This window comes from Triticum aestivum, chromosome 5A, assembly GCF_018294505.1.
Source record: "Triticum aestivum cultivar Chinese Spring chromosome 5A, IWGSC CS RefSeq v2.1, whole genome shotgun sequence".
NCBI classification, from domain to species: Eukaryota; Viridiplantae; Streptophyta; class Magnoliopsida; order Poales; family Poaceae; genus Triticum; species Triticum aestivum.
The window spans coordinates 79956720-79979018 of NC_057806.1; the positions used below are offsets into that span (position 1 = coordinate 79956720).

General features: G+C 49.5%; 2 protein-coding genes across 2 annotated transcripts; both read left to right on the plus strand.

Annotated features, from left to right (window-relative positions):
• The first annotated feature begins 2244 nt into the window (after positions 1-2244).
• LOC123102394 (probable methionine--tRNA ligase) lies at positions 2245-14175 on the plus strand. The gene is made up of 18 exons (XM_044523734.1): positions 2245-2427; positions 2682-2845; positions 2957-3101; positions 3347-3500; positions 3582-3737; positions 3870-4100; positions 4175-4318; positions 5072-5162; positions 11557-11663; positions 11756-11870; positions 12056-12174; positions 12296-12361; positions 12446-12574; positions 12660-12803; positions 12880-13006; positions 13262-13479; positions 13575-13676; positions 13782-14175. The coding sequence occupies exons 2-18, from the start codon at positions 2737-2739 to the stop codon at positions 14010-14012; spliced, it is 2388 nt and encodes a 795-aa protein (XP_044379669.1). The 5' UTR covers positions 2245-2427; positions 2682-2736; the 3' UTR covers positions 14013-14175.
• A 1539-nt stretch (positions 14176-15714) lies between these two features.
• LOC123102395 (serine/threonine-protein kinase SAPK9) lies at positions 15715-18172 on the plus strand. The gene is made up of 9 exons (XM_044523735.1): positions 15715-16038; positions 16143-16217; positions 16344-16445; positions 16552-16605; positions 16703-16795; positions 16936-17028; positions 17281-17385; positions 17469-17567; positions 17649-18172. Exons 1-9 carry the CDS (start codon positions 15868-15870, stop codon positions 17937-17939), a joined length of 1083 nt encoding a protein of 360 aa, XP_044379670.1. The 5' UTR covers positions 15715-15867; the 3' UTR covers positions 17940-18172.
• Positions 18173-22299: the final 4127 nt, after the last annotated feature.

Here is a 22299-nt window from a genome sequence, read left to right on the forward strand (position 1 = left end):
CCGAGTCTGATCGGAATGTCTCGGGAGAAGGTATATCCTTCGTTGACCGTGAGAGCTTGTCATGGGCTAAGTTGGGACTCCCCTGCAGGTATTTGATCTTTCGAAAGTCGTGCCCGCGATTATGGGCAGATGGGAATTTGTTAATGTCTGGTTGTAGATAACTTGAATCTAAACTTAATTAAAATGAATCAACTGTGTGAGTTACCGTGATGGTCTCTTCTCGGCGGAGTCCGGGAAGTGAACACGGTGTTGGAGTAATGCTTGCCGCAGGTTGTTATCTAGTTATTCGTTCGCGCTTTGCCTTCTCTTCTCGCTCTCTCTTGCGTACAGGTTAGCCACCATATATGCTAGTCGCTTGCTGCAGCTCCACCTATTACCTTGCCTTACCTATAAGTTTAAATAGTTTTGATCGCGAGGGTGCGAGATTGCTGAGTCCCTGTGGCTCACAGATTACTTCCAAACCAGATGCAGGGCCTGATGACTCCGTACCAGATGACGCGCTTGAGCTCAAGTGGGAGTTCGACGAGGACTCACGCCGTTACTACGTGTTTTTCCCTGATGATCAGTAGTGGTGCCCAGTTGGGGCGATCGGGACCGTGTCGCATGTTGGGTTGATCTTTTATTTTGGTACCGTAGTCGGACCATGAGTGATTGGATGATGTAATGCTATTTATGTACTTTGTTTGACGTGGCGAGTGTAAGCCAACTATCTACCTTCCCTTTTATTATCTATTTACATGGGATGTTGTGAAGATTGCCTTACTTGCGACATTGCTTTCAATGTGGCTATGCCTCTAAGTCGTGCTTCGACATGTGGGAGATATAGTCGCATCGAGGGCGTTACACAACACCCCCGGTACTAATATGAGGTTTGATACAAAGAGTGAACACAAGAGATGAACTAGGATTTTATAGATGAGAGGGTGATGGTGAAGATGTTGATAAAGATGAGACCTCCCACGATGAAAGGGTCATTGGTGATGGTGAGGGCTTCGATTCCCCCCTCCTAGAGGAAAGTTTCCCTAGCATAATCGCTCCGCCGAAGGCAGTTGAATAAAGCCTGCATTTTCTGAGCGGACGTGTCTGAAAGGTTATGGTGCAACTGAATATCCCATTATCCATCAACAAACAGTGTAGCCACGGTGCATGATTTATCTTTAGTGAAGGTATAAAGTGCAGGAAAAAATGGAGAAGTCTGCCTCTACCTAACCAACCATCAAGCCAAAAGGAGGTCCTGCTGCCATCATCTACACTAAATTTGCTTGCTTGGATGAGCAAAGGGATTGTGCGTTTTATGCATCGCCATATATCGGTGTCATCAGTGCACGCTTTCAGAGGAATTGTCTGCTAGCAATAAAGATGATTGTTTGCCGCTAGTTTGACATTGCACAATTATGTTTGCTTCCATGATGGAGAAGATATTTACTTTGTCGACATGGACCTGGACTACGTGCCAACAATTCTGGAAAGATAAAGAAAATATGTTGCTCCTTCACATGCAACTATAATAGGTAATGGTCATGACATGGATGCATTTAGGCAATAATTAGCTACCACCATTGCTCTAAGTTGGTACGTCATTGTTGATGTTAGAGACTGCATGTGCCCTTTTGGTGGGATGTCTGTTTTGGCTCTAGGAGCGTACGCTCCCAAATGAATAGTAAATTAAAAAAATAGCAAATACAATTTTTTTAGATGTTTATGTTAGTGTAACAAGTATGTTTAAAAGTTTCCATGCAAAACGGGAGAGCATGCTTCATTGGTAAAAAAAAGATTAAGTGTAACATTTAGAGGTAACATTTGGCGTTTGACTTGTTTTTTTTTTTGCATAGGTGAAAATATTTAAGCTTTCCCCTTAAAAATTTGCAGGTAACATTTTGGTGTGACACATATTTTTTTGTCATTTGGAAAATCTATATTTGGTGCACAAGAGCATATGGTTCCAAGAGCCGAATTGGATTTGCGCCTTTTGGTTTGCAAACTTATGCAAATGCGAGGATTGGTTGGTGGTACACATACGAGGCTTTTATTCTGTGCAAAATGTCCAAAATTTGACCTAAATCATGCTATATATTTTTCATGTTACTTTCTAATTTAGATCACTCTAAATTTATGCCGTAACTATTTTCTGTGCAAGAACACAAAATTTTCACAGAAAACGCTCTCTGTACACTGCTAAATCGGAGAAGAAAAGAAAAGCAAATACATAGTTTTTTTTTAGTCTGCATCCTCTCTCCCAGCTGGCTTCCCACGGGCTGCAACGGTCGCTTCACCAGCTGAATGGGCTGAGACAAAAAAAAATGGATTGCGCGGCCCGGCCAGCGACCTGGGCGAGAAGCGAGGCTGCCGAACGAAAAGCCAGAAGGTGAGTCCCTCCTCCCGCTCCCTGGTGGTCATCGACGGCGGCGGCTGCATCCCGGCCAGGAGGTGAGTCCCTCTCTCCCGCTCCCCTCTCCGACCACCTAGGATTTTAGGGGTTACCAGCGCGCGGAGCGGCGGCGACTTGCTCTGCCGCCGGCTAGTCTGTGCCTGTGATGGTCGCTGACCCAGCTGCTGTGTGCTGCCGCCGACGCCGCTGCGTGGTGTTGATCCACCTGAAGGCCTGCTGTTGTGGCTGCTATTTGACTGTTGCTTGCTGCTGGAGATCTGATGATTGTTTGCTTGATTGCTTGCTGTTGCAGACCGAACACGCCCAAGTCTCCTAACCCTAAACGGATAAACCTCTCGTCCCTCCCCATGGCGTCACCGCCACCGAAGCTTCCGATCCCCGGCCGCCGCAACATACTCATCACCAGCGCGTTGCCCTATGTCAACAACGTCCCGCACCTGGGGAACATCATCGGATGTGAGCACCCCTTCTGCTGTGCTATCTCCTCCCCCAATTTTGTTGCCTCGAGCTCTCGCTTACCCACCCTTTTGTTTTTCTGATGGTTTCGATTTTGGTCGTGATCTGCAGGCGTGCTCAGCGCCGACGTGTTCGCGCGGTACTGTCGGCTGCGAGGGTACAACGCGATCTACATATGCGGCACCGACGAGTACGGGACGGCCACCGAGACCAAGGCCTTGGAGGAGAAGTGCTCGCCCAAGGAGATCTGTGACAAGTGAGAGAGCCTTCACTTCTTGATGCTTTTTTAGTTAAATTTGGTTTTTTTGTTACAGGATTCGGAAATTGACCGTTATGAAATCTATCCAACACTGCTTTGAATTGCGCTACACACACATATGCACAAAAGTTTCAGTTATCAACCTGTGATATGCTTACACACCTAGCTAGTAAATTTTTGATAGTAAATATGAATAATGAAAGCATTTTATTCATAGTAAGCTTTCCCGGCTGAAAATGTAGGTACCATGTTATCCATGACGAGGTTTACAAGTGGTTTGACATAAAGTTTGACAAGTTTGGGCGGACATCCGCTCCTGAACAGACAGAAGTCTGCCAGGCAATTTTCCATAAACTGATGGAGAACAAATGGCTCACGGAGAATACCATGCAGCAGGTGCAGCTAATTCCTAGCCTGGTCTTGCATATATTCATCTCTGCATGCTGTTTCTGTTATATAATATCTTCTGCTTTGCAGCTTTATTGTGACACGTGTGAACGATTCTTAGCTGATAGGCTCGTGGAGGGGAAATGTCCGACTGAGGGCTGTAACTATGAAGCGGCAAGAGGCGATCAATGTGAAAACTGCAGCAAATTGTTGAACCCAACCGAGTTAATTGATCCAAAGTGCAAGGTAAGCATGCACAATACTTATTGTAATATATTTAGTTGTGTTCAGCGTACCATTATGATTTACCTGAGCGCACAAGGTGTGTACTCGTGAAACTGCGTATGATAACCTTCCTGTTCTGTTTCTGTTTTTTAGGTCTGTAAGAATGCTCCACGTATTCGTGACACAGATCACTTATTTTTGGAGCTTCCTCTATTGAGTGATAAGCTGGTAAACTATATTAACAACACTTCAGTAGCTGGTATGTGGAGTCAAAATGCTATTCAAGCAACAAACGCATGGTTGAAGGAAGGGTTAAAGCAACGTTGTATCACCAGAGATCTTAAATGGGGAGTTCCTGTTCCACATGAGAAGTATAAAGACAAGGTTTGGGCATATCAGATATCAAGATATTCTGCTGTTATGCATTTATCTTATTTCTCATTTATGATTGTTTGCAGGTGTTCTATGTCTGGTTTGATGCACCAATTGGGTACATATCTATCACAGCATCATATACGCCTGATTGGGAGAAGTGGTGGAAGGATCCTGATAATGTAGAGTTGTTCCAGTTCATGGGTAAAGATAATGTGCCATTTCACACGGTATGATGTCTATGATATGGTGAACACCTTCTTTAGTTATTCAAGCTTGTTTTGGCATGAATTTAGTAGTTATTTGGCTTCATTTCGCTAGCCAAAATTTTGGTCAATATGGCAAGAAAGATGAACTAGAGTTGCCAAAGAGGCATTGGCAAGCCAAAAATCCCGTCAACCATCCAACAAAATAACAAAATTTTGGACACGACCAAATATTTGTAGGGTGAGTTTTGGATACCATCCAAACATACCTATGTTAGCGCATATATTTGTAAATTAAGTTTTGTTCAACTGGTAATTCAGGACAATAGTATTCCCAGCCAGTGGGTTTGTTTTCACCACAAAATAGGACTGAAAAAAAATGCAAATTATGATTTCTTGCTGAATATTTGACCCTCTATTCAGTGGAGTACTGTGATTGTTCGGCATTATTTTTATAAGGATTTTTTTATAATATTGATTTTTTTATAAGTAATAGTTAAATCACGCAAAAGCTGCAAACACACAAACAGTATTCAAGGGTCAGTTGCATTTGGTGTGCTTTAGCCAATTCTGGCATGAATTTTCTGTTATAGCTCGAAAAAGTTTGCTTTCGTTGCAAGTAATTAGTACTTTTAGAAATTGAAAAATTATCCTTTAAGAAGCCAGTCTAATGCGAGCTGTATTGAAATGTATGGATAGCATGTGTATACTGGCTTTTCGTTTAATGCCTGTACTTCTTTTCCATGAGTTACTTATTTGTTAAAATGTAATTTTCAGGTCATGTTCCCTTCAACACTACTGGGAACTGGTGAAAACTGGACAATGATGAAAACCATAAGCGTTACTGAATATTTGAACTATGAAGCAGGTACGTTCCACATTTTTGTTTGAACCTAACGCTTGATTGTCGCACACAGTTCATGCTAGTCATTCATATTTGGTTAACACTTTCCTGTTTACCTGAGCTGAAAGTCCTATTGACTTTCAAGAGATTTATCAGTCAAGCTGTTATGACCGGTTTACAATACAACCGGAGGAGGCCTGCTGGGCAGTAGATTAAGGGCTTGGCCCACAAGTTATCTTAGGCTAGTCGTTTTCAGGTTATAAATATTAGATTGTAAGATACCTTTTGGAATTAAGCAATAAAGATAGTTCTATCCTATTGCCCGGCTCGAGAGGAGTCGGAAACCCTAGCCGCACCTTGCCCTAGCTGCGCCGCCCTCTTCTTCCTCGCGACGGCGCCCACGCGCTGGAGCCGCCGCCCTCGCCCCCAACCCTCGCTGTTCTGCCCGTATAACCTACGGAGTAGAGCCGGTAGGAACCCTAGCCCTACCAATTTGGTATCAGGTAACCGGGTTTCGACCATGTCTCCGCCAATTCCACCGCCACCACCACCGCTGCCCGCCAACTCCTCCACCACCGCCGCCTCTGCGCCGGGCGTCACGGCCTCGCTCTCGGCGGGCACCACGGCGTCGCTCTCAGCGCCGGCCCTAACGGCACCCGGCACCACGCCGGGCCAAGGGCAGCCACTGGCCCCCGTCCAACACTCGCCGCCGCCGTCACCTCCCTCGCAGCCGCAACAGTTCACGCCGGAGGCCATGGCGGGCGTCCTCAACGACCTCGTCACCGCGGTTCAAGGGATCCGCCTCTACCTGGCAGGTCCGTACGGGCCGCCCCCACCACTCCATCCAGCCATGGCCGCGGGTCAGCAGGCGCTTCCGTGGTACTCGGCATCGGGGGCCATCACCAGAGGCTACCCGACGCTTCCCGCCCCAGCGGCCGCATCGCCGCCTTGGCCGCAGTGGTCGCCGCAGATCGCGTCGGCAACCCCGCCACTCGTCGCCACCACGGTGCCGCAGTGGCCCACCTGGACCACGCCGGCCGCGCCGTCCTCCGTCGCGCCCTACCTTCCAGCGGCCTCGGAGCAGGGTCCTCCACCGGCCCCGCCCAGCCCTAACCTGGGCAGGTCTTCGCCGAGCGGGCTCCCAATACAGGAGGTCCGCTTTCCGCCGTCCCCATCGCCACTCCCCGGCTGGCTCAACGGGCAGCCATCGGCCTACCCGGAGGCCCATCCACTGTCGGGTTTTCCGCTGCAGCCCGCGGTGTCGGGCGCCGCTGGGAACTACGCCGGGCCTTCCACCATGGCCTGTGCGCCATCATCCGCCCTCCGCAACGCCGAGGCAGTGGGCCAGGGCGCGCCACACCAGCAGCCACCTCGGTTCGCCAAGATCGACTTCGCCACGTACGACGGCTCCGACGACCCGCTTAACTGGCTCAACCAGTGTGACCAGTTCTTTCGCGGCCAGCGCACGCCCGCGTCGGAACGGACCTGGCTGGCATCCTACCATCTCCGCGGGGCCGCCCAGACATGGTACTACGCCCTCGAACAGGACGAGGGCGGCATGCCCCCGTGGGATCGTTTCCGAGAGCTGTGCCTTCTGCGTTTTGGGCCACCGGTACGCGGGAGCCGCTTGGCCGAGTTGGGCCGTCTGCCGTTCACCTCCACGGTGCAGGACTTCGCCGATCGCTTCCAGGCCCTGGCGTGCCACGCACCCGGTGTGACGGCCTTACAGCGGGCGGAACTTTTCATCGGCGGTCTCCCCGACCACATCCGCGTGGACGTCGAGATGAAGGGGCCCCAAGACCTTCACACGGCCATGTACTATGCCCGGGCGTTCGAGCAGCGCGCCCAGGCCGTGACGCGTCCATCTGCGCCACGTGGGGGCCGACAGCTTCTCCGGCCGTCTCCGGCGGCACCGGCGTCCCCTGCAGCCGTTCCGGCAGCCGCCTCGGCACCGACGCGGCCATTCAGGCGCCTCACCCAGGCGGAACAGTTGGAACGCCGGCGACTGGGCTTGTGCTTCAACTGTGATGCGCCCTATGCACCAGGTCATGTCTGTCCCCGCCTCTTCTACTTGGAGACGACAGACGAGTCTGAGGAGGAGCCACTGGAGGATGGCCTCGGCGCCCCAGCCCTTGCGGAGCCCGCAGCGGCACCCGCGCCCGCCCCGGCCACCGCCCTTGTGGTGTCCCTACACGCGCTGGCCGGCATCCGTGATGAACGGACGATGCTCTTACCGGTCATGATCCAGGGTGAGCGCCTGGTGGCCCTAGTGGACACAGGGTCCACACATAACTTCCTGCCGGAGACCACCATGCGGCGCCTGGCATTACAGCCGACCGGCGGTGAACAGTTGCGAGTCACCGTCGCTAATGGTGACCGTCTCCGCTGCCACGGGCTCGCCCGCGACGTGCCCATCACTATTGGCGACGAGCAATTCTCCATCACCTGCGCCGGCATCGACTTGGGCTGCTTCGACTTCATCCTCGGCGTCGACTTCTTGCGCACTCTTGGTCCTATTCTCTGGGATTTCGACGCGCTGACGATGACCTTCTGGCAGTTAGGCCGCCGCATTTGGTGGGCCGGCATTGGGGGTGCCGCACCCACCCCTCCACTCCTGCTCGCCGCGACCACGGCCACGGCCGAGCACCCACTATTGGAGAGCCTCCTACAGCAGCACGGCGACATCTTCACCGAGCCACAGGGGCTGCCGCCCGCCCGCGCGTACGATCACCGTATACATCTTCTGCCAGGCTCTGCACCGGTGGCGGTACGGCCTTACCGCTATCCGCAGTTGCAGAAGGATGAGTTGGAGCGGCAGTGTGCACTCATGCTCGCGGCGGGCATCATCCGGCTATCCACTTCGCCGTTTACCGCACCGGTGCTTCTCGTCCGCAAGTCAGACGGCACATGGCGTTTCTGCATCGACTACCGTGCGATGCTGTCACACTCAAGGATAAGTTCCCTATTCCGGTGGTTGACGAGCTCTTCGATGAGCTCCACGGGGCGCGCTTCTTCACCAAACTCGACCTCCGGTCGGGGTACCACCAGGTGCGCATGCACCCTGATGACATCGCCAAGACGGCGTTTCGGACTCATCACGGCCACTTCGAGTTCTTAGTGATGCCCTTTGGCCTCACCAACGCCCCGACAACTTTCCAGGCTCTGATGATGAACGACGTCCTCCGACCCTACTTACGCCGGTTTGTGCTCGTTTTCTTTGATGATATTCTGATCTACAGTGCATCTTGGGCAGAGCACCTACAACACGTCGCCATCGTCTTCAACGAGCTTCGGGCGCACCATCTCCATCTTAAGCGCTCGAAGTGCTCGTTCGGGACGCCTTCGGTGGCCTACTTGGGCCACGTCATCTCGGTCGACGGGGTCGCTATGGACGCCGACAAGGTGGCCGCCGTCGCTGCCTGGCCGACGCCCCAGTCTCCGCGGGCTCTTCGCGGGTTTCTCGGCCTTGCGGGCTACTACCGGAAGTTCATCCGGGAGTTTGGTGTCATCGCTTCTCCACTCACGCGGTTGTTGCGCCGTGACGCGTTCGCCTGGGATGCGGAGGCGACGACAGCCTTCGAGGCCCTCAAGGGGGCCCTCACGACGGGGCCCGTTCTTCAGATGCCGGACTTCGACCGGCCGTTCGTTGTGGACTGTGACGCCTCAGGTGTGGGGTTCGGCGCTGTGCTTCATCAGGGCGACGGGCCTCTTGCTTTCTTCAGCCGGCCCTTCGCCCCGCGCCATCTCAAGCTCGCGGCGTACGAGCGGGAGCTCATTGGCTTGGTGCAGGCGGTGCGCCATTGGCGGCCCTATCTGTGGGGCCGGTCTTTTCAGATTCGCACGGACCACTACAGCCTCAAGTTCTTGCTGGATCAGAGGCTCTCCACCGTGCCCCAGCATCAGTGGATTAGCAAGCTCTTCGGCTTCGATTTCTCCGTCGAGTATCGCCCGGGTCGTCTTAACACCGTGGCCGATGCCTTATCCCGCCGCGATGCCGACCTCGACTCCGTCACCGGCGACTCCGAGGGGCAGGCACTCTGCATCCGCTCAGGGCCGACTTTCGGCCTCTTCGACGACATTCGCCGGGCCACCGCGACCGCCGCCGATGCGGTTCTCCTGCAGCAGCAGCTGGCGGCCGGCGACCTGGAGGAGCCATGGCGCCTCTCCGACGGCCTGCTGGTCCATGGGCGCCGTGTCTTCGTTCCCGCTCATGATGATCTCCGTCACCAGGTCTTGCTGCTAGCCCACTCGGCTGGCCATGAGGGTGTGCAGAAAACCCTCCATCGTCTCCGTGCCGACTTCTACATTCCTGGTGATCGTGCCCTCGTTCGCGATTGGGTGCGCTCTTGTGCGACGTGTCAGCGCAACAAGACGGAGACGCTACGGCCAGCTGGTCTTCTTCAACCCCTGGATGTGCCTTCTCAGGTTTGGGCCGATATCTCCATGGACTTCATCGAGGGGCTTCCCAAGGTGGGAGGCAAGTCGGTCATTCTCACGGTGGTCGACCGCTTTTCTAAATATGCTCACTTCATCGCGCTGGGGCATCCTTACACCGCCGCGTCCGTGGCTCGTGCCTTCTTCGACGGTATTGTCCGTCTGCACGGATTTCCTGCTTCGATCGTCAGTGATCGCGACACGGTGTTCACAGGCCATGTCTGGCGCGATCTCTTCAGGATGGCGGGCGTTAAGCTCCACTTCAGCACGGCCTTCCACCCCCAGACGGACGGCCAATCAGAGGTGGTTAACAAGGTGATCGCCATGTATTTACGTTGTGTTACAGGTGATCGGCCTCGTGCTTGGGTGGATTGGCTCGCATGGGCGGAGTACTGCTACAACACCTCCTACCACTCTGCCCTGCGTGCGACACCATTTGAGGTGGTCTACGGGCGGCCACCTCCGCCGATCTTGCCGGTGGACCCGGCTACGGCGAGGACGGAGGCCGCGGGCGACCTTATTCGCACCCGTGACGAGATGCTTGCGGAGGTCCGTCAGCGTCTCCTTCAGGCTCAGCAGCTGGCGCAACATTACTACAACAACCACCATCGCGAGGCGGAGTTCGCGGTGGGTGATTGGGTGTGGCTGCGTCTTCTTCACCGCTCTACGCAGTCACTCGACCCGCGCGCGAAGCGCAAGCTCGGGCCTCGCTACGCGGGACCCTTCGCCATCTTGGAGCGCATTGGGCAGGTGGCCTATCGTCTTCAGCTGCCGGCCGGCGCTCGCATCCACGATGTGTTTCATGTGGGGCTGCTCAAGCCTTTTCATGGAGAGCCACCGGCGGCTCCACCAGCGCTTCCCCCGACCGTCAATGGACGTCTTCTTCCGGAGCCAGAGAAGGTGTTGAAGGCGCAACTTCGTCGCGGGGTATGGTTCATCTTGATCCAGTGGGCGGGTCTTCCTGTGGAGGAAGCTACTTGGGAGCCACGTGAGGATTTCCGCCAACACTATCCAGACTTTCAGCTCGAGGACGAGCTGTTTGTGCAGGCGGGGAGAGATGTTATGACCGGTTTACAATACAACCGGAGGAGGCCCGCTGGGCAGTAGATTAAGGGCTTGGCCCACAAGTTATCTTAGGCTAGTCGTTTTCAGGTTATAAATATTAGATTGTAAGATACCTTTTGGAATTAAGCAATAAAGATAGTTCTATCCTATTGCCCGGCTCCAGAGGAGCCGGAAACCCTAGCCGCACCTTGCCCTAGCCACGCCGCCCTCTTCTTCCTCGCGACGGCGCCCGCGCGCCGGAGCCGCCGCCCTTGCCCCCAACCCTCGCTGTTCTGCCCGTATAACCTACGGAGTAGAGCTGGTAGGAACCCTAGCCCTACCACAAGCATATCCAGCTGCATTTGTTTACACCATAGAAATACATGTTCCGTTTACTCCCCTGCAATTGCAGAGGCTCTTGGACCTGGGCTTCCCGAAGCGCAATTTCTTTTTCCAGAGCATATTGCCCGGTACTTGGCCCATGTTTGCACTGTGAGCTGTGGTGCATTGTGATGCACTTCATGCTGCAGAAGTAATCGACACCTTCCTCAACCTAAACATACCTCTTTCTTTTCCGGTCCCAGAATGACTAGCTGTATAGGTTTGTGTACTTATATTGTTGCTTGGTATTATTAAGCAGTGGACCATGTTTTCATTACGGGTCATGCTTCACGACCGCTCCCTTGTTCTCCTGCCACCAGAGTATTATCATGAAATTGGATGAATGGTTTGAAGACATCGGGTTATGCCGTTATGGCATCTCTTATCCTTTTTGTTTGGCTAAACAGCATATATGGACTAAGATATGGTCCAGCATGATCGAGACACTGTTTTGCATGGACCTGATTCAAAAATTACCCCGAAGTAGATTCATATATAATATGGCACATTATGTATGTTTATTCCCTTGATAATAGCTAAATATTCCTCACATCTATAGGAAAATTTTCCAAGAGTCATGGTATTGGTGTCTTTGGCAACGATGCGAAGGTTACTAATATTCCGTCTGAAGTATGGCGATACTACTTGCTTATGAACCGCCCTGAGGTTTGTATAGACATTTTGTTTAATGGATTTAAAATATCTAATAATGACATTCATTGCAATATTTTAATTTGACTTCTGTTTTGGGTGTTCAGGTATCAGATACACTGTTCACTTGGGCTGATTTACAAGCTAAATTGAACAGCGAGTTGCTGAACAACCTGGGAAACTTCATCAACCGTGTGTTAAGCTTTGTTGCAAAACCAGCTGGTTAGTCATGGGAGAATCTTGCACCTGCCATCTAACTGTCTAGAAGTATTATCAGTTGATTTTTGTATTTTCTCTTCCAATTTATCTTGATTATCTGTGATTTACTACCATACTATATCCTCATCCGGTTATCCCCTTTCTGTGGCACTTCCGTTAAGTTGATTTTTGATCTTCTTTTCTGGTAGGAGCTGGATACGACTCCATCATACCTGATGCTCCTAATGCCGAGTCACATACATTGACCAACGCGCTTGCAGAAAAAACTAATAAATGGGTTGAACAATATCTTGAAGCAATGGAGAAGGTCATTAATTTACTTGAACCATGTGAAATGGCACAATTTCCTGCTTCCTGTCTAGTTTTGTGTTGTTTCATTGTGCCAGCTACTAGGATCTGAAACAGAATGCTCACTCCTTTTGCTACAGGTTAAATTGAAACAAGGACTTAAGAGTGCAATGGCGATTTCTAGTGATGGAAATGCATATTTGCAAGTAAATACATTTCTTTGTCTTGGTTTCCATTTGTGTTTCTAAATAGCACTGTTATATCTTTGACTTGCTAATTGTTGAATACAGGAGAGCCAATTTTGGAGGCTTTATAAGGAAGATCCAGCAGCCTGTGCCATCGTAATGAAAACTTCAGTTGGTGTTGTCTATCTCCTTGCCTGTCTGCTGGAGCCTTTTATGCCTTCCTTTTCTAGAGAAGTATAATCCTCTTTTTCATGTTTAAGAGTTTCTGTTAATAGACCCCCTTTGCCTGAACTCACTCTTATGTTTGTTTCTTTATAAGGTGCTGCGACAATTAAATATGTCCCCAGATGAAGATCTGTCATTCTGTGATGATAAAGGAGAAACTGCCAAGGCTAAAAGACCCTGGGATTTTATATCAGCAGGACACAAAATAGGAAAGCCAGTTCCTCTATTTAAGGAACTGGTGCGTATTTGCATTTTTTTAAAAGAAATTTATTAGTTGGCCCTGCTTTTATATCTCGTAACTTGAAATAATGCAGAAAGATGAAGAAGTTGAGGCGTTTAGGATCAAATTCGCTGGCAGCCAAGCTGAAAGGATCTCAAAGGCACAATCTGACGCCGAGGCCAAGAAAGTTGCTGATAAGCTCAAGGGGACAAAATTATCTGGTACTTGTGAAATTCTTACTATATGTTTTTTTGTGTGTGAATTACATGGGAGAACAGTTTTCTCCTGTGGCAATCTAGAAACAGGATTTTCTTTGTGGCTCACTTTTATGCAATTTGTATGTTCTCTTGAAAACACCGGTGCATAGTGCGGCATTTTTCTTACGCTTGAAGTGCTCTTGAGTTATCTTCTGCTGAACCAATTTCATAATTCGAGAAATTCATTCTCAAATTTCCTTGTCTCGCTTTCGTATCCAGAGGGAAGTTCAAAGAAGAAACAATCTGGTGGTTCGAAATCAAAGACAGCAGAGGATGCCTCAGTTGCCAAGCTGGATATTCGGGTAGGGCTTATCAGAAAAGCAGAGAAGCATCCAGATGCCGATTCACTTTACGTAGAAGAGATCGATGTTGGAGAAGAGGCACCAAGAACAGTGGTTAGCGGCCTTGTCAAATTCATCCCTCTTGAGGAAATGCAGGTCTGTCTTTCTGAGAATCATTCTAGTCACGACATTGGTCTATGCCATGGTGGTCTTGCCTCCCTAATTTTGCAATTTCTGGTACGAATGAGCAGAACCGGAAAGTGTGTGTGCTCTGCAATCTTAAACCGGTGGCAATGCGTGGTATAAAGTCACATGCTATGGTTTTGGCTGCATCAAGCGAGGACCACTCAAAGGTAAGGAACGTTTGCCTCTCATGCGCTCTCTGTTTGATAAAGCATCATGAAAGTACAGTGGCAGCAGCCAGTTTGGTTGGTGGAAACTGACATTTGAAAGTTTAGGTTGAGTTGGTTGAGCCTCCAGAATCCGCTGCTGTCGGGGAGAAGGTGACCTTTGCCGGGTTCTCTGGTGAGCCTGAGGCTTCTCTTAACGCCAAAAGCAAAACCTGGGAGAAGTTATCCGCTGATCTGCACAGCAACGGTGAGCTTGTGGCGTGCTACAAAGATGTTCCGTTCACAACTTCGGCTGGGGTATGCAAGGTCAAGACCATAGCGAATGGGGACATCCGCTAGGCATAGTGTCCAATCTGCAGTCTGACTGAGTCGCTGTCTGATTTCATTGAAAGTCAATATTGCTGATTTACTCTTTTTGGGGGAATTTTTGATGTGTCTTTCGGGTACTGCTCTGCACACGATTGTGATTGAAAACATACATTTTTTTGGTATGTTTGTCTCAGTCTCTCTTTCCTCTTGTTCTTTTGCTTTTTTTCTTTTCTTTTTCTGAGTGTATGTTTGGCTCAATCTCAGGAGCAATCTCTTATATAGGTACGTTTCCAGCTGAACTTAAAAGCCCCCAGCTGTTGGGAGGCCCATACTCCCTCCGTTCCTAAATATAAGTCTTTTTAGACATTTCAATATGGACTTCGTATGTATGTATATAGACACTTTAAGAGTTTAGATTCACTCATTCTGCTTCGTATGTAGTTCATATTGGAATCTCTAAAAATACTTATATTTAGGAACGGAGGGAGTACAAGTCTAGCTCTAGCATATCTCTCTGGTCTCTGGAGCCCATTTGAGCTTGGGATCAGAATAGGACTTTTGTCTCTGGAGCCCATTTAAGCAGAATGGGACTTTCGGCTCTGGAGCTTTGCTTTCTCTAGAAAAAAAAGTCTTATCTTTGCTGCTTAGAAGGCCAGGTTAGATGAGCAGTAGCGGTCTGGCTCTAATCCATTTTCCATGGAACCGTGCAGCCATATACTGTGTGGTACTGTGGTTCTACCCTATTAACCCTATATGGAAAAGACATGATTGGTTGGTACCGCCTCCCTCCCGTAATAGATGACCTTTTTTGACACTACAGTAGCTTCAAAAAGCTACATTATGGGACGGAGGGAGTGGTTGCATGTTGCTCGTACTGTAAAGCTGCAGAGGTTGCGATGTTTACAGTGCAGTGCGTAGTGTTGGGTACTCCCTCTACGCTGGTGCTGTGGTGCACTAGATGTTAACAGTCAACCCTCGTCTCCCTTGCCTCCGTGCTAAACACTGCAATCTCGCTCTACCAGGGAAGTACGATGCTAGGAAATGGATGTAACAATTGTTTTTTTTTTTTTTTGAAATGAAGGCAAAAGCTTTTCCTTTCATTAACTAAGAAGAAGATAGTTGCTCGATTACCTATACATTGATAATACATGATACTAGTAGCAAAAATCAGCTTTTAGTCATTTTTGCGTCCTTCACTGATAATCCTTTTACTAGAAAAAAGCAAATCACCTTTGATATTTATGATGATGAAGAAAAAACATTACGCGACGCACCACGAAAAACCTGATGCGTGAGACGTAGGTGCCGGTAGTTTATTTCGCAAAAAAAATATTAAAAGGTACTCCCTCTGTAAACTAATATAAGAGCGTTTAGATCACTACTTTAGTTATCTAAACACTCTTATATTAGTTTACAGAGGGAGTACCAGTAATTTGATCCCCGGTTCCAGCTCGAGATACTTTCCCGCCTTTCCCCACCATCTTCTTCTCCACACGCTACAGACACGTGATACCGACGCTTGTGCCCCACCATGACAGCCCGCGTCCGGGCCCGCGCTCCAGTTACCTTGCCGATTCAAAGCCGCGAGTGGATTTCCTGGACCGCTTCAATGATATAGGTGGGTCCCCCAGTCAGGTGAGCCTATGATAGAATGTAAAAGGGAAAAAAAGGTGAGCCTCGGATAAGCACGCCCCATGACGTCATCCCCCTCTCTTCTTGTACTCGTAGACAGTGGCGGCAATAAGAATTAAGAAGAAAAGCGCGCGGCCAGAGAGTTAGGAAGAAAGGTTCGGCAGCGAGCGCGCGAGCGAGAGAGATAAGGAGAGAGGGCGCGCGCGGGGATCTCCGTGTCTTGGTCGGCGGTGAAGTCGTCGGCGCGGGGGCGATGGAGAGGGGGCCGGCGGGGACGCTGAGTGATGTGCCGGTGATGCTGGACGGCGACCGGTACGAGCTGGTCCGCAGCATCGGGTCCGGCAACTTCGGCGTCGCCCGCCTCATGCGCAACCGCGCCTCCGGCGAGCTCGTCGCCGTCAAGTACATCGACCGCGGCGAGAAGGTACCGCCAGCCGCGCCACCACACTTCGATTGTTTATTCATTCCCGGTTTCCCACGCGCACACTTTACAAGTTTGATGATGCGTGCGTGTGCGCGTGCGCGCAGATCGATGAGAACGTGCAGAGGGAGATCATCAACCACAGGTCGCTGCGGCACCCCAACATCATCCGCTTCAAGGAGGTGAGTGAAAATTACTACGAATGAAGACACGATCGCTTTGCTTGCAGTATCGCCGTCTTCGATGGTTATGTCGTGGAATGATGCAAAGAACGAGTTCTGCCTTGCCTTTTGTTTGCGGTTCTTCAGGTTATTCTGACGCCGACGCATCTCGCCATCGTCATGGAGTACGCCTCCGGCGGGGAGCTCTTCGACCGCATCTGCACCGCCGGTCGGTTCAGCGTCGACGAGGTATATCTCTTCACTCACAGTTCTGCCGTATAGTCCTTTGTATCAAGATTTGTATGATGGTACAATTGTCGTGTTGGTTAACTCATCAGTTGATGTGTATGTTCAGGCTCGCTTCTTTTTCCAGCAGCTGATATCTGGAGTTAGCTACTGCCATTCCATGGTATCAATCTGTTTCCCGAATTATCCTACCACATGATTTTACCTTTCCATGTAGTTTCCTATGCAACTGACAACATGAATTTGTTCTATTCGTCAAGCAAGTATGCCATCGTGACTTAAAGCTCGAGAACACTCTGCTGGATGGAAGCACCACCCCTCGCCTCAAGATATGCGACTTTGGTTATTCCAAGGTATTCTGTGCTAGTATTAATCTGGTGGAGCGGCGCCTGAGTGCTTCCTTATGTGAACCATCTTACGCCATGAAACTTGTGCTGGATGCCATTGCCAGATTTTTAAGTGATCTGCACTCCTGTTTTTCTCTAATTTACAGTCATCGGTGCTACATTCTCAACCAAAGTCAACTGTGGGAACCCCGGCATATATTGCCCCTGAAGTTCTGCTCAAGAAGGAATACGATGGCAAGGTATGCATCCACCTTGGCGCTTTCAAGTTTAAACCGTCTCATGCATACTCTGCCACCATCTGCTGCCTAATTTGAATCATTTTGCTCGGCCATAAAAGCTTTACTTGCTTTATGAATATTCCATCCACCTTTCGTTGGCATGAGTGGTGCATGGTATTGAGGAGCAACCATTTAAAGTACTTCTCTCTAAAAAAACATCTAAAGTATTTCATGTTTTTTGCTCAAGCACTAATAATTTATCTCTGAATGGAGATTGCCGATGTGTGGTCATGTGGCGTAACGCTTTACGTGATGTTGGTCGGCGCCTACCCTTTCGAGGATCCGGAAAATCCCAAGAATTTCAAAATGACAATCCAGGTATGCCGCCAGCCGTTCAGCTTAGCAATTCCACAAGTTGCAGTTATAGCCAAACATCTAAATACCGAGCTCAACTTTTTCAGAAAATATTAGGTGTTCCGTACTCGATTCCGGACTACATTCACATACCAATGGACTGCCGAAACCTTCTCTCAAGGATCTTTGTTGCCAACCCAGCTACGGTGAGTACTCACTCCATCGACACGCGCACGGTTTCGCTTGTTCGGCCCTCAGGATAACGCCTGTGCCATTTGAGCTTGCAGAGGATCACCATACCTGAGATAAAGAACCACCCATGGTTCCTCAAGAACCTCCCAGCCGACCTCATGGACGGTCCCACAGTGAGCAACCAGTATGAGGAGCCTGACCAGCCGATGCAGAACATGAACGAGATCATGCAGATAATGGCAGAGGCGACCATACCGGCGGCCGGCGCCCTCGGAATCAACAAGTTCCTGCCTGACGGCCTTGACCTCGACGACGACATGGATGACCTGGACTCGGACCTCGACATCGACATGGACAGCAGCGGGGAGATAGTATACGCCATGTAGTGAACCTGTGAATATCTGTATGTGCATGCAGAAGCGGCGTTTGTGGTCTTCCACCTTGTTTGCTTCTTGAACACGAACCAGATTGAGTGCCGTTTTGTGTTCAGAAGAAGAGTGTAGAAATGTACATCGAGAGGATTGTATTCAGGCTACTCTTGAGTCTGAAATTGGTGTTGCTGCTGATAGTGTAGCGTGTGTTGTCTAACAAAATACAGTATGTTGGAGTTTTCTGATGATGTTGATAAGAGGAGTGTTTACCCGAAATCGCTGGATGAACAATGTTGTATTATGTGTGTATCATGTAGGCGCAAAGCTGGTTTGTGATGCAACCCCAGCTCTGCCTGCGGCCCCTGAGACTGCACTCCACCTATTCAATGCAAGGACTACCCTACCACGGCCCGACACCTGGTCCTTTGTTGATCAATTGCTAACAACCGAACAGAATATCGACCGCTGTTCGAGGTGATGTGTATCAGTGTATGCGATTAGAGGGGTGGCTGGAAAGGTTGATCGGTCTTACCTCTTCATAGTTTTGGTCTCATATGGCTTTACTGTTGCCAAGACGTCGTTTTTATACTTTGTAAAAAAAATCAATTGCGAACAATCCCTGAAAGAAGGGATCGACATGTTGTGGAGGTGGTCGGCGATGTCAGGGAAGTAGCCGTGTCATATGTTGTAGCCTGACTTGGCTCGCTCACGAAACACGGGCAATGGAGGAGCGTGTGTGTGCGCCATCTCTTCAAAATTTTAGTAGTGTGTGGAAGAGCCAACCTTATATGTTGGTACAATACATCCTTCACTACCAGGGTGGGATTAAACTTTCCATGCCCCCTTGTCATTGTGCGATGGCGGAAAGCGTCTTACCTCGATCGGAGGGGACGCCGTACGTGTTTATAGGCAGGGGCGCACCTCCCTGATAGCGCATACAGTTTAGATTACATCTTGAAGAAGAAGCTAAGTAGAGATAAGATTACAGAGAGGAGATAAACTCTAGCTAACCACCTAGCCGAACTACCAAGATATTGATCAGTGCGCAGCCCCTTGTCACGTACACAAGAATGTTGTTTGACACCCTCCCTTAATCACAACTTCATCAAGTTGAGATTATACTTGAAGTTCTCAAAGCTTCGTATGGGCAAGGCTTTAGTAAACCCATCTGCAACCTGGTCTTGAGAGTGTATAAACCGAATGTCTAGAAGTTTACTAGCAACTCTTTCTCTGACAAAATGGAAATCTATCTCAATGTGTTTCGTTCTTGCATGAAAAACTGGATTTGCTGAAAGATAAGTTGCACCCAAATTGTCACACCACAGACATGGAGCTTGAGTGATTTTTACACCAAGTTCCTTAAGAATGGATTGTACCCATATAATTTCTGCAGTAGCATTAGCTAGTGCCTTATACTCTGCTTCTGTGCTGGACCTTGAAACAGTAGCTTGTTTTCTGGCACACCAAGAGATCAGATTTGATCCAAGAAATACTGCAAAACCACCAATGGAGCGTCTATCATCCAAACATCCTGCCCAATCTGAGTCAGAGAATGCACTAACAAGAGTGGAAGATGACTTGCTAAAATTGAGGCCAATGCCCATAGTATCTTTCACATATCTTACTATCCGTTTTGCATCAGTCAAATGAACTGTGGTTGGTGCATGAAGGAATTGACACACCTTGTTAACAGCAAAAGAAATATCAGGTCGAGTGAGAGTTAAATATTGAAGTGCACCCACCAGACTTCTGTATCTTGTGCTATCTTCTGAGCTCAAGGGTGTTCCTTCTGTGAGAGACAATTTTTCTGTACTAGACAAAGGAGTGGTGGTAGGTTTACAGCCTTGCAACCCAGCTTTTCTTACCAAATCATTTGCATATTTTTCCTGGGAGAGATGAAGTCCATCTTTGTGCTTCTTCACTTCAATCCCTAGGAAATAGTGCAGGTCCCCAAGATCCTTCAGAGCAAACTTAGCACCTAAGTCCTTCAACAGTCCTGTTATTGCCTCATCAGAGGAGCTTGTGACAATAATATCATCAACATATATAAGAACAAATATTGATGTATTGGCCTTATTGTAAATAAACAATGAAGTGTCAGACTTTGAAGGAACAAATCCAAGCATTTGCATTTTCTTGCTGAGACGAGAATACCATGCTCTAGGGGCCTGCTTCAGTCCATACAGTGCTTTATCAAGCTTGCATACATAAGAGGGTGCATGTTTGTTTTTAAACCCAGTAGGTTGTTTCATGTAAACCTCCTCTTCCAGAACACCATGAAGAAACGCGTTCTGTACATCTAACTGTCGAAGACTCCATCCCCTGGAAACAGCAATAGATAGGACAAGACGAATAGTTGCAGCTTTTACCACCGGACTAAATGTGTCCTCATAGTCTATGCCATATCTTTGTTTAAAACCCTTAGCAACTAGCCTTGCCTTGTAACGATCAACTGTTCCATCAGACTTGCGTTTGATTCTAAAAACCCATTTGCAATCAATGAGATTTTTACCTTGCCTTGGAGGGACTAAATGCCACATTTTATTTTTCTGTAGTGCCACATATTCCTCACGCATTGCCTCTTTCTCCACTTCTCATCGCCAAGGGCCTCCTCAAGCATATTCGGCTCACCTGGTTCACCTGTGGAGCAGATCAAACCATATTTTGTTATGTGTTTATAATTAACAGGCTTAGTTACCCCTGACTGCAGCCGTGTGCGACGTTGTGGTGCACCAGTGCTGTTTTGCGCCACAGAAGATCCGGCAGATGAATCCACCTGCGCCAGATCCGAGGCGGATCCGCCTGCACCAGCAGTCTCTGCTGGTTCTGCTCCTGGATGATCTTCTGTGGCTCGCGACTGGGGCGTTGAGGAGGAAACCGGTGCAGAAGATCCCGCCTGACCAGCGACCACGGTCTGATCGAGGCAGGCATCTGATCCCGCGCCAGCGCCTGCCGCAGCTGGGCCCGCACCAGCCGATCGCCCTGCCTCGCGCCGCTTGTACACAGCCGGCTGGGTGCCAAACCGCGAGCCGATCGGGCCCGTGGGAGCCTGGCGCATGGCAGCCGCTGATTGGTGCGGGCTGGGGAAGCCGCCACCACCAGCCACAGCAGGCCGCGTGGCCAACGCGGAGTTGCTCGCGGCTGGATCCGAGGCGGGTCCGCCCGCCGCTGCTGACGCGCCGGATCCCGAGGCGGATTCGCCTGCTGCAGCTGACGCGCCGGATCCCGAGGCAGATTCACCTGCCGCACCTGGCACGCCGGATCCCGAGGCGGATCTGCTCCCTCTGCCGTGACACACACGATATGGACAGTGTGTTGCACTGTTTTCTTCATTTTCTTCACCATTTTCGCCACTATGCTCTCCTGGAACATCACAAGCCTCATGCAAGTGGTTAGGAGGATTAGTCAGCAAATGATCATCACAGTTTTTATGCCCCCCTTGATCATAACCGGAGAGGTGAGGTGGAAGGAGTAGGATTTCTTGACGGAGTAAGGCGCCGGCGTTGGGGTGAAGATCAGCAAAGGGGAATTTTGTCTCATCAAAAACAACATCTCTAGAGATGTAGACTCAACCAGACGAGATGTCTAAGCATTTGACACCTTTGTGCTGAGCGCTATACCCAAGGAACGCACACTGTTTGGAGCGAAACATAACTTTGCGGTTGTTGTAAGGGCGGAGATTTGGCCAACATGCGCATCCAAACACACGAAGTGATTTATAGTCTGGTTTTACACGAAGGAGTCGTTCTATGGGAGTTTCGTTGTTGATAACCCTACTAGGGAGCATGTTTATGATGTGTACGGCCGTGAGGAATGCTTCGTCCCAAAATTTTAAGGGCATAGAAGCTCCGGCCAAAAGAGCAAGGCCAACTTCAACAATGTGCCTATGCTTACGTTCTGCAGACCCATTCTGTTGATGAGCGTGAGGGCATGACACATGATGAGAAATTCCTAGTGTTTGGAAGAAGGAGTTGAGTTTTTCGTACTCCCCACCCCAGTCGGATTGGACAGCAAGAATCTTCCTATCAAATTGCCGTTCAACAAGAGCTTGGAAGTTTTTAAAGACTTGAAAAACTTCGGACCTTTTTTTAAGAAGGTAGAGCCAAGAGAACTTGCTGTAGTCATCAATGAAACTGACATAGTATGTGTGTCTACCAACAGAACTTGGGGCAGGACCCCATACATCAGAAAAAAATAATTGCAATGGTTGAGTAGAGACACTAGTGGAAGAGGATATGGAAGTTGATGACTTTTTGCTCTCTGACAAGAATCACAAATGGTTTTAACATTTCGGTCCCCAACAAACAGGAGTTTATTCTTTTTGAGTAAACGATCAACTAAGGAAAATGAAGCATGCCCTAAACGGTCGTGCCAT

Excerpts from the sequence above, each read along its gene's own strand:
- LOC123102395 (XM_044523735.1), top strand. The coding sequence starts at position 15,868 with ATGGAGAGGGGGCCGGCGGGGACGCTGAGTGATGTGCCGGTGATGCTG. Across the intron at positions 16,218-16,343 it reads ACATCATCCGCTTCAAGGAG|GTTATTCTGACGCCGACGCA; the intron begins GTGAGTGAAAAT and ends GCGGTTCTTCAG. Across the intron at positions 16,446-16,551 it reads GTCGGTTCAGCGTCGACGAG|GCTCGCTTCTTTTTCCAGCA; the intron begins GTATATCTCTTC and ends GTGTATGTTCAG.
- LOC123102394 (XM_044523734.1), top strand. The coding sequence starts at position 2,737 with ATGGCGTCACCGCCACCGAAGCTTCCGATCCCCGGCCGCCGCAACATA. Across the intron at positions 2,846-2,956 it reads CCTGGGGAACATCATCGGAT|GCGTGCTCAGCGCCGACGTG; the intron begins GTGAGCACCCCT and ends CGTGATCTGCAG. Across the intron at positions 12,175-12,295 it reads ATCTTGAAGCAATGGAGAAG|GTTAAATTGAAACAAGGACT; the intron begins GTCATTAATTTA and ends CTTTTGCTACAG.